General features: G+C 45.1%; 1 protein-coding gene across 2 annotated transcripts in view; it reads right to left on the reverse strand.

The window, feature by feature from the left end:
* The window catches only part of LOC118378603 (growth arrest-specific protein 2), a 102,151-nt gene that overhangs the window by 16,092 nt on the left and 73,576 nt on the right, over positions 1 to 12,483 (reverse strand). For both annotated transcript variants that reach the window (XM_052466776.1, XM_052466775.1), the window contains exons 5-7: positions 11,594 to 11,657; positions 9,129 to 9,342; positions 8,344 to 8,451 (exon numbers count right to left, since the gene is read on the reverse strand). In XM_052466776.1, coding sequence (XP_052322736.1) covers positions 8,344 to 8,451; positions 9,129 to 9,342; positions 11,594 to 11,657 — 386 coding nt within the window. The remainder of the gene's footprint in view (positions 1 to 8,343; positions 8,452 to 9,128; positions 9,343 to 11,593; positions 11,658 to 12,483) is intronic.

A 12,483-nucleotide genomic window follows, 5' to 3' on the forward strand; every position in this document is an offset into this window, starting at 1 on the left:
TGGAATACCATCACCAGTAAACCAAGCCTCAAAGCAGCAGAGGAGTTCTCTTTCCATCTCTATGGTGCCACAGGAGACACACAGACATAGTTGGAATACCATCACCAGTAAACCAAGCCTCAAAGCAGCAGAGGAGTTCTCTTTCCATCTCTATGGTGCCACAGGAGACACACAGACATAGTTGGAATACCATCACCAGTAAACCAAGCCTCAAAGCAGCAGAGGAGTTCTCTTTCCATCTCTATGGTGCCACAGGAGACACACAGACATAGTTGGAATACCATCACCAGTAAACCAAGCCTCAAAGCAGCAGAGGAGTTCTCTTTCCATCTCTATGGTGCCACAGGAGACACAGACATAGTTGGAATACCATCACCAGTAAACCAAGCCTCAAAGCAGCAGAGGAGTTCTCTTTCCATCTCTATGGTGCCACAGGAGACACACAGACATAGTTGGAATACCATCACCAGTAAACCAAGCCTCAAAGCAGCAGAGGAGTTCTCTTTCCATCTCTATGGTGCCACAGGAGACACACAGACATAGTTGGAATACCATCACCAGTAAACCAAGCCTCAAAGCAGCAGAGGAGTTCTCTTTCCATCTCTATGGTGCCACAGGAGACACACAGACATAGTTGGAATACCATCACCAGTAAACCAAGCCTCAAAGCAGCAGAGGAGTTCTCTTTCCATCTCTAGTGCCACAGGAGACACACAGACATAGTTGGAATACCATCACCAGTAAACCAAGCCTCAAAGCAGCAGAGGAGTTCTCTTTCCATCTCTATGGTGCCACAGGAGACACACAGACATAGTTGGAATACCATCACCAGTAAACCAAGCCTCAAAGCAGCAGAGGAGTTCTCTTTCCATCTCTATGGTGCCACAGGAGACACACAGACATAGTTGGAATACCATCACCAGTAAACCAAGCCTCAAAGCAGCAGAGGAGTTCTCTTTCCATCTCTATGGTGCCACAGGAGACACACAGACATAGTTGGAATACCATCACCAGTAAACCAAGCCTCAAAGCAGCAGAGGAGTTCTCTTTCCATCTCTATGGTGCCACAGGAGACACACAGACATAGTTGGAATACCATCACCAGTAAACCAAGCCTCAAAGCAGCAGAGGAGTTCTCTTTCCATCTCTATGGTGCCACAGGAGACACACAGACATAGTTGGAATACCATCACCAGTAAACCAAGCCTCAAAGCAGCAGAGGAGTTCTCTTTCCATCTCTATGGTGCCACAGGAGACACACAGACATAGTTGGAATACCATCACCAGTAAACCAAGCCTCAAAGCAGCAGAGGAGTTCTCTTTCCATCTCTATGGTGCCACAGGAGACACACAGACATAGTTGGAATACCATCACCAGTAAACCAAGCCTCAAAGCAGCAGAGGAGTTCTCTTTCCATCTCTATGGTGCCACAGGAGACACACAGACATAGTTGGAATACCATCACCAGTAAACCAAGCCTCAAAGCAGCAGAGGAGTTCTCTTTCCATCTCTATGGTGCCACAGGAGACACACAGACATAGTTGGAATACCATCACCAGTAAACCAAGCCTCAAAGCAGCAGAGGAGTTCTCTTTCCATCTCTATGGTGCCACAGGAGACACACAGACATAGTTGGAATACCATCACCAGTAAACCAAGCCTCAAAGCAGCAGAGGAGTTCTCTTTCCATCTCTATGGTGCCACAGGAGACACACAGACATAGTTGGAATACCATCACCAGTAAACCAAGCCTCAAAGCAGCAGAGGAGTTCTCTTTCCATCTCTATGGTGCCACAGGAGACACACAGACATAGTTGGAATACCATCACCAGTAAACCAAGCCTCAAAGCAGCAGAGGAGTTCTCTTTCCATCTCTATGGTGCCACAGGAGACACACAGACATAGTTGGAATACCATCACCAGTAAACCAAGCCTCAAAGCAGCAGAGGAGTTCTCTTTCCATCTCTATGGTGCCACAGGAGACACACAGACATAGTTGGAATACCATCACCAGTAAACCAAGCCTCAAAGCAGCAGAGGAGTTCTCTTTCCATCTCTATGGTGCCACAGGAGACACACAGACATAGTTGGAATACCATCACCAGTAAACCAAGCCTCAAAGCAGCAGAGGAGTTCTCTTTCCATCTCTATGGTGCCACAGGAGACACACAGACATAGTTGGAATACCATCACCAGTAAACCAAGCCTCAAAGCAGCAGAGGAGTTCTCTTTCCATCTCTATGGTGCCACAGGAGACACACAGACATAGTTGGAATACCATCACCAGTAAACCAAGCCTCAAAGCAGCAGAGGAGTTCTCTTTCCATCTCTATGGTGCCACAGGAGACACACAGACATAGTTGGAATACCATCACCAGTAAACCAAGCCTCAAAGCAGCAGAGGAGTTCTCTTTCCATCTCTATGGTGCCACAGGAGACACACAGACATAGTTGGAATACCATCACCAGTAAACCAAGCCTCAAAGCAGCAGAGGAGTTCTCTTTCCATCTCTATGGTGCCACAGGAGACACACAGACATAGTTGGAATACCATCACCAGTAAACCAAGCCTCAAAGCAGCAGAGGAGTTCTCTTTCCATCTCTATGGTGCCACAGGAGACACACAGACATAGTTGGAATACCATCACCAGTAAACCAAGCCTCAAAGCAGCAGAGGAGTTCTCTTTCCATCTCTATGGTGCCACAGGAGACACACAGACATAGTTGGAATACCATCACCAGTAAACCAAGCCTCAAAGCAGCAGAGGAGTTCTCTTTCCATCTCTATGGTGCCACAGGAGACACACAGACATAGTTGGAATACCATCACCAGTAAACCAAGCCTCAAAGCAGCAGAGGAGTTCTCTTTCCATCTCTATGGTGCCACAGGAGACACACAGACATAGTTGGAATACCATCACCAGTAAACCAAGCCTCAAAGCAGCAGAGGAGTTCTCTTTCCATCTCTATGGTGCCACAGGAGACACACAGACATAGTTGGAATACCATCACCAGTAAACCAAGCCTCAAAGCAGCAGAGGAGTTCTCTTTCCATCTCTATGGTGCCACAGGAGACACACAGACATAGTTGGAATACCATCACCAGTAAACCAAGCCTCAAAGCAGCAGAGGAGTTCTCTTTCCATCTCTATGGTGCCACAGGAGACACACAGACATAGTTGGAATACCATCACCAGTAAACCAAGCCTCAAAGCAGCAGAGGAGTTCTCTTTCCATCTCTATGGTGCCACAGGAGACACACAGACATAGTTGGAATACCATCACCAGTAAACCAAGCCTCAAAGCAGCAGAGGAGTTCTCTTTCCATCTCTATGGTGCCACAGGAGACACACAGACATAGTTGGAATACCATCACCAGTAAACCAAGCCTCAAAGCAGCAGAGGAGTTCTCTTTCCATCTCTATGGTGCCACAGGAGACACACAGACATAGTTGGAATACCATCACCAGTAAACCAAGCCTCAAAGCAGCAGAGGAGTTCTCTTTCCATCTCTATGGTGCCACAGGAGACACACAGACATAGTTGGAATACCATCACCAGTAAACCAAGCCTCAAAGCAGCAGAGGAGTTCTCTTTCCATCTCTATGGTGCCACAGGAGACACACAGACATAGTTGGAATACCATCACCAGTAAACCAAGCCTCAAAGCAGCAGAGGAGTTCTCTTTCCATCTCTATGGTGCCACAGGAGACACACAGACATAGTTGGAATACCATCACCAGTAAACCAAGCCTCAAAGCAGCAGAGGAGTTCTCTTTCCATCTCTATGGTGCCACAGGAGACACACAGACATAGTTGGAATACCATCACCAGTAAACCAAGCCTCAAAGCAGCAGAGGAGTTCTCTTTCCATCTCTATGGTGCCACAGGAGACACACAGACATAGTTGGAATACCATCACCAGTAAACCAAGCCTCAAAGCAGCAGAGGAGTTCTCTTTCCATCTCTATGGTGCCACAGGGAGACACACAGACATAGTTGGAATACCATCACCAGTAAACCAAGCCTCAAAGCAGCAGAGGAGTTCTCTTTCCATCTCTATGGTGCCACAGGAGACACACAGACATAGTTGGAATACCATCACCAGTAAACCAAGCCTCAAAGCAGCAGAGGAGTTCTCTTTCCATCTCTATGGTGCCACAGGAGACACACAGACATAGTTGGAATACCATCACCAGTAAACCAAGCCTCAAAGCAGCAGAGGAGTTCTCTTTCCATCTCTATGGTGCCACAGGAGACACACAGACATAGTTGGAATACCATCACCAGTAAACCAAGCCTCAAAGCAGCAGAGGAGTTCTCTTTCCATCTCTATGGTGCCACAGGAGACACACAGACATAGTTGGAATACCATCACCAGTAAACCAAGCCTCAAAGCAGCAGAGGAGTTCTCTTTCCATCTCTATGGTGCCACAGGAGACACACAGACATAGTTGGAATACCATCACCAGTAAACCAAGCCTCAAAGCAGCAGAGGAGTTCTCTTTCCATCTCTATGGTGCCACAGGAGACACACAGACATAGTTGGAATACCATCACCAGTAAACCAAGCCTCAAAGCAGCAGAGGAGTTCTTTCCATCCACCAGTGAATACCAACCAGTAAACCAAGCCTCAAAGCAGCAGAGGAGTTCTCTTCTTTCCATCTCTATGGTGCCACAGGAGACACACAGACATAGTTGGAATACCATCACCAGTAAACCAAGCCTCAAAGCAGCAGAGGAGTTCTCTTTCCATCTCTATGGTGCCACAGGAGACACACAGACATAGTTGGAATACCATCACCAGTAAACCAAGCCTCAAAGCAGCAGAGGAGTTCTCTTTCCATCTCTATGGTGCCACAGGAGACACACAGACATAGTTGGAATACCATCACCAGTAAACCAAGCCTCAAAGCAGCAGAGGAGTTCTCTTTCCATCTCTATGGTGCCACAGGAGACACACAGACATAGTTGGAATACCATCACCCAAGCCTCAAAGCAGCAGAGGAGTTCTCTTTCCATCTCTATGGTGCCACAGGAGACACACAGACATAGTTGGAATACCATCACCAGTAAACCAAGCCTCAAAGCAGCAGAGGAGTTCTCTTTCCATCTCTATGGTGCCACAGGAGACACACAGACATAGTTGGAATACCATCACCAGTAAACCAAGCCTCAAAGCAGCAGAGGAGTTCTCTTTCCATCTCTATGGTGCCACAGGAGACACACAGACATAGTTGGAATACCATCACCAGTAAACCAAGCCTCAAAGCAGCAGAGGAGTTCTCTTTCCATCTCTATGGTGCCACAGGAGACACACAGACATAGTTGGAATACCATCACCAGTAAACCAAGCCTCAAAGCAGCAGAGGAGTTCTCTTTCCATCTCTATGGTGCCACAGGAGACACACAGACATAGTTGGAATACCATCACCAGTAAACCAAGCCTCAAAGCAGCAGAGGAGTTCTCTTTCCATCTCTATGGTGCCACAGGAGACACACAGACATAGTTGGAATACCATCACCAGTAAACCAAGCCTCAAAGCAGCAGAGGAGTTCTCTTTCCATCTCTATGGTGCCACAGGAGACACACAGACATAGTTGGAATACCATCACCAGTAAACCAAGCCTCAAAGCAGCAGAGGAGTTCTCTTTCCATCTCTATGGTGCCACAGGAGACACACAGACATAGTTGGAATACCATCACCAGTAAACCAAGCCTCAAAGCAGCAGAGGAGTTCTCTTTCCATCTCTATGGTGCCACAGGAGACACACAGACATAGTTGGAATACCATCACCAGTAAACCAAGCCTCAAAGCAGCAGAGGAGTTCTCTTTCCATCTCTATGGTGCCACAGGAGACACACAGACATAGTTGGAATACCATCACCAGTAAACCAAGCCTCAAAGCAGCAGAGGAGTTCTCTTTCCATCTCTATGGTGCCACAGGAGACACACAGACATAGTTGGAATACCATCACCAGTAAACCAAGCCTCAAAGCAGCAGAGGAGTTCTCTTTCCATCTCTATGGTGCCACAGGAGACACACAGACATAGTTGGAATACCATCACCAGTAAACCAAGCCTCAAAGCAGCAGAGGAGTTCTCTTTCCATCTCTATGGTGCCACAGGAGACACACAGACATAGTTGGAATACCATCACCAGTAAACCAAGCCTCAAAGCAGCAGAGGAGTTCTCTTTCCATCTCTATGGTGCCACAGGAGACACACAGACATAGTTGGAATACCATCACCAGTAAACCAAGCCTCAAAGCAGCAGAGGAGTTCTCTTTCCATCTCTATGGTGCCACAGGAGACACACAGACATAGTTGGAATACCATCACCAGTAAACCAAGCCTCAAAGCAGCAGAGGAGTTCTCTTTCCATCTCTATGGTGCCACAGGAGACACACAGACATAGTTGGAATACCATCACCAGTAAACCAAGCCTCAAAGCAGCAGAGGAGTTCTCTTTCCATCTCTATGGTGCCACAGGAGACACACAGACATAGTTGGAATACCATCACCAGTAAACCAAGCCTCAAAGCAGCAGAGGAGTTCTCTTTCCATCTCTATGGTGCCACAGGAGACACACAGACATAGTTGGAATACCATCACCAGTAAACCAAGCCTCAAAGCAGCAGAGGAGTTCTCTTTCCATCTCTATGGTGCCACAGGAGACACACAGACATAGTTGGAATACCATCACCAGTAAACCAAGCCTCAAAGCAGCAGAGGAGTTCTCTTTCCATCTCTATGGTGCCACAGGAGACACACAGACATAGTTGGAATACCATCACCAGTAAACCAAGCCTCAAAGCAGCAGAGGAGTTCTCTTTCCATCTCTATGGTGCCACAGGAGACACACAGACATAGTTGGAATACCATCACCAGTAAACCAAGCCTCAAAGCAGCAGAGGAGTTCTCTTTCCATCTCTATGGTGCCACAGGAGACACACAGACATAGTTGGAATACCATCACCAGTAAACCAAGCCTCAAAGCAGCAGAGGAGTTCTCTTTCCATCTCTATGGTGCCACAGGAGACACACAGACATAGTTGGAATACCATCACCAGTAAACCAAGCCTCAAAGCAGCAGAGGAGTTCTCTTTCCATCTCTATGGTGCCACAGGAGACACACAGACATAGTTGGAATACCATCACCAGTAAACCAAGCCTCAAAGCAGCAGAGGAGTTCTCTTTCCATCTCTATGGTGCCACAGGAGACACACAGACATAGTTGGAATACCATCACCAGTAAACCAAGCCTCAAAGCAGCAGAGGAGTTCTCTTTCCATCTCTATGGTGCCACAGGAGACACACAGACATAGTTGGAATACCATCACCAGTAAACCAAGCCTCAAAGCAGCAGAGGAGTTCTCTTTCCATCTCTATGGTGCCACAGGAGACACACAGACATAGTTGGAATACCATCACCAGTAAACCAAGCCTCAAAGCAGCAGAGGAGTTGCTACCAGCAGAGACAATGAACGTCTGTCATCCACACAGTCAGGCATTCCAAATAACAACACACTGCTGTGTGTGTGTGTGTGTGTGTGTGTGTGTGTGTGTGTGTGTGTGTGTGTGTGTGTGTGTGTGTGTGTGTGTGTGTGTGTGTGTGTGTGTGTGTGTGTGTGTGTGTGTGTGTGTGTGTGTGACTCAGTTCACATTGAGATGAGAAACATTATTGTTGTTGAACTGAAAACCTCATATAACTCCAACCTGGATTAACAAAAATGTAAAAGATCCTGTCAAAAGTGAAAGGTCAATTAACAACAAATTCCTGGAAAACGTGGGTCAGCCAAAATCCAGACTCATAAAATTCAGACTCATCAAATTCAGACTCATCAAATCTCAGAACCATGGAGGAAAGAGTGGGTTTGTTATGAGGACAGAATTGGCTGTCATTCAACAGCCATCTATCATCATCAATGGTCTATGGTCCCTGAGGACACAGAGGAGCAATGGACCTAAGTAAGTAAGAAAGTATTTCTGTAGCCGAGCATACAATCCGTGTTCATATCTGCCATGTCAATATAATATTCACAGCAATATGAAACGCCACAACCCCAGTATAAATCACTTACAGTACAAGCCAGCCATGTGCAAAATTATTTACACCAGATTTCAACACTTCAGATTTGACCCCCACCGAACCCAAAACATTTGGTCAAAGATATTTTGGCAGGCACAGTCCAAGCCCAATTTAAAGTCCAGCTGCTGTTAACTGTGTGGCTGAGTCGTATGCAACTAGAAATTCATGTTACAAAAAAAACAACAAAAAAAACATGGCGTTTGTGCCAGAGAAAGTGAGTAAAAGATGAAGAGGAGGTTGGCACACACCCTGATGAAGAGCATCTTCTCCCCGACGCGATAGCGGCCCTGAGCCTGTCTCTCCACACAGAATTTATTGGGACACTTGCAGGGAGGCTCCTCAAAGATATGCTTCACCTGAGACACAAACAAACATCATTAGATTAGTAGGCAGGTCAATCCAACAACCCTCCCAAAATTCCTGGTAATATTAATAAATTCCTGGTAATCCTCATAAATTCCTGGTAATCCTCATAAATTCCTGGTAATCCTCATAAATTCCTGGTAATATTAATAAATTCCTGGTAATCCTCATAAATTCCTGGTAATCCTCATAAATTCCTGGTAATATTAATACATTCCTGGTAATCCTCATAAATTCCTGGTAATCCTCATAAATTCCTGGTAATCCTCACAAATTCCTGGTAATATTAATAAATTCCTGGTAATCCTCATAAATTCCTGGTAATCCTCATAAATTCCTGGTAATCCTCATAAATTCCTGGTAATCCTCATAAATTCCTGGTAATATGAATAAATTCCTGGTAATATGAATAAATTCCTGGTAATATTAATAAATTCCTGGTAATCCTCATGAATTCCTGGTAATCCTCATAAATTCCCGGTAATCCTCATAAATTCCTGGTAATCCTCATAAATTCCTGGTAATCCTCATAAATTCCTGGTAATATGAATAAATTCCTGGTAATATGAATAAATGCCTGGTAATATTAATAAATTCCTGGTAATCCTCATGAATTGAAAAGTTCAACGTAATTTCATGTAATTGTGTTGACCTTGTGTACCCTACTCACAGCCTCATCCAGCAGCTTCCCTGTGCTCTTCTTGCTAGACGACAAGCACTTGGTTGGAGAGGGGAATGGAGAGGTTGGAGAGGGGGATGGGGGGTTTGGAGAAAGGGATGGAGAGAGGGATGGGGAGGGAGAGACAGGTGAGGGTAGAGATACTTTCTCCTCCTGTTCTATCTCCTTCTCCAGCTTGATAAGCCCCGGAGGCTCCACGTTGTACCTAAAGATAATAGAAATACATTATAGTGGCCTGGGGTCAAATACATTATAATGGCCTGGGGTCAAATACATTATAATGGCCTGGGGTCAAATACATTATAATGGTCTGGGGTCAAATACATTATAATGGCCTGGAGTCAAATACATTATAATGGCCTGGGGTCAAATACATTATAATGGCCTGGGCTCAAATACATTATAATGGTCTGGGGTCAAATACATTATAATGGCCTGGGGTCAAATAAATTATAATGGTCTGGGGTCAAATACATTATAATGGCCTGGAGTCAAATACATTATAATGGCCTGGGGTCAAATACATTATAATGGCCTGGGCTCAAATACATTATAATGGCCTGGGGTCAAATACATTATAATGGCCTGGGGTCAAATGCATTATAATGGCCTGGGGTCAAATACATTATAGTGGCCTGGGGTCAAATATATTGCAGTGGCCTAGAGTGGTCTGGGGTCAAATCATATGTCCCACTGCAGCATGGGGTTGAATCTGGCCCACTGCTATTTCAGCACAGTCTCTCCTCTTTCTCTCTGCTCCATACAATAAACTAATAAAAAACATGAGCTGGCGCACACCCAGAGAATTTTTATTTATTTAAAAAGGTGCTGACTAACGGCGAATAAACTATAAGCTATGAAAAATAGAGTCACACACTCTCTCTCACTCTATATATATAAACTACCAGTAATGTATTGGGTAAATCATCACCCTCTCTCTCTCTCTATATATATATAAACTACCAGTAATGTATTGGGTAAATCATCACACTCTCTCTCTCTATATATATATAAACTACCAGTAATGTATTGGGTAAATCATCCAATGTTTCGGTATCCCTGTGCCTTCTTCTGTACAATAAACTACAAATATGTTAGGAGAGGGACTACCCCACTCCTTTTGAATGTTTTCTTTGCAAAAATCATTTCTAAAAGAGAATATAATCAAAGGATAATTAAACTTCTACTTGTAATATATAATGCACATACAAATTCAATTAAAATTGAAAGATTTTTTAAGTGAATAATTTAAATCAAGGCGAAGAGGGGAAGATCCCTTACAGGAAAGAGGGGAAGATCCCTTACAGGAAAGAGGGGAAGATCCCTTACAGGAAAGAGGGGAAGATCCCTTACGGGAAAGAGGGGAAGATCCCTTACAGGAAGGAGGGGAAGATCCCTTACAGGAAGGAGGGGAAGATCCCTTACAGGAAGGAGGGGAAGATCCCTTACAGGAAAGAGGGGAAGATCCCTTACGGGAAAGAGGGGAAGATCACTTAGGAGAAAGAGTGGAGAGGGGAAGATCCCTTACGGGAAAGAGGGGAAGATCCCTTACAGAAAGAGTGGAGAGGGGAAGATCCCTTACGGGAAAGAGGGGAAGATCCCTTACGGGAAAGATTGGGAAGATCCCTTACGGGAAAGAGGGGAAGATCCCTTAATGTATTGGGAAAAGGGGAAGATCCCTTACAGGAAAGAAGGGAAGATCCCTTACGGGAAAGAGGGGAAGATCCTTACAGGAAAGAAGGAAGATCCCTTACGGGAAAGAGGGGAAGATCCCTTACAAAAGAAGGGAAGATCCCTTACAGGAAAGAAGGGAAGATCCCTTACGGGAAAGAGGGGAAGATCCCTTAAAGGAAAGAAAGGAAGATCGCTTATGGGAAAGAGGGGAAGATCCTTACAGGAAAGAGGGGAAGATCCCTTACAGGAAAGAGGGGAGAGGGGAAGATCCCTTACGGGAAAGAGGGGAAGATCCCTTACGGGAAAGAGGGGAAGATCCCTTACGGGAAAGAGGGGAAGATCCCTTACGGGAAAGAGGGGAAGATCCCTTACGGGAAAGAGGGAAGATCCCTTAAAGGAAAGAGGGGAAGATCCCTTACAGGAAAGAAGGGAAGATCCCTTACGGGAAAGAGGGAAGATCCCTTAAAGGAAAGAAAGGAAGATCCCTTACGGGAAAGAGGGGAAGATCCCTTACGGAAATAGGGAAGATCCCTTACAGGAAAGAGGGGAAGATCCCTTATGGGAAGAGGGGAAGATCCCTTACGGGAAAGAGGGGAAGATCCCTTAGGAGAAAGAGTGGAGAGGGGAAGATCCCTTACGGGAAAGAGGGGAAGATCCCTTAGGAGAAAGAGTGGAAGATCCCTTACGGGAAAGAGGGGAAGATCCCTTAAAGGAAAGAGGGGAAGATCCCTTACAGGAAGGAGGGGAAGAACCCTTACAGGAAGCAGGGGAAGATCCCTTACCGAGACGCTATCCTTCCCAGCTGTAGGAGACAGAGGCATACTTCCCGAGGCTGTTTGTGAAGAACTAAGGGGAGAAATACATGGAAAAGAGTGCATGATCTTCTCTGTGTTCCTTACAACCCATCTCAATTACAGGGTGGTAATATTATCCCTGTCACATTGAAACTTGCGTTAAAGTGATATGGGAAAGTGGTTTTAAAAAAAAACTCTTACACACATGCCAGTGGGTATAGAGAAAATGAGAAGTGTTCTTTGTGATACGTGGTGATTGAGTTATTGATATTGGTGTGTTAGCGTGAGGTGAACATAAATGTGAGCTCAAAACAGCTACAGAATTATATATATATATATATTTTTTAACGGAAATCAACAAGCAGCAATTTCACACAAGACTAAACTACATGAAATAAAATGTTTCCACAAACACAGTGCCAGGCAGCAAGATGATTGATGGGCATGTGACGTGACACAGCACACACCATGCATCATGACAGCAATAGTTCTCCAAACCTGTTGGTCGTATGCTACACCGTCAATCCATCACAGAGGAAGGAAAAGAAGGGGAAAGAGAGGGAACAGGATAGTTAGCTAGCTACCCTGTTGTTACGCACGGTGCTTGTGTGACCACACTAACTAGCCTTGGATCAAGTTCCATTCTATTCATATTTACATTCTAATAAATTATAGTCTAATTAGTAAGTTATCCATCATTTCACCAAAATAAAATGTCTTATAGGGGGCCAGCTGGTTGGGGTTGAAAGTAGAGAAGAATAAGCCAATCGTTAGATAGAAAACTGAGGGAGAGGAGGAGAGGAAAACACACGAATCGTCTGTACCTCCTACCGCTGACACGGCCTTATCACTATGGTTTAATAGGTATTAACTGCCTG

This window comes from Oncorhynchus keta, chromosome 17, assembly GCF_023373465.1.
Source record: "Oncorhynchus keta strain PuntledgeMale-10-30-2019 chromosome 17, Oket_V2, whole genome shotgun sequence".
NCBI classification, from domain to species: Eukaryota; Metazoa; Chordata; class Actinopteri; order Salmoniformes; family Salmonidae; genus Oncorhynchus; species Oncorhynchus keta.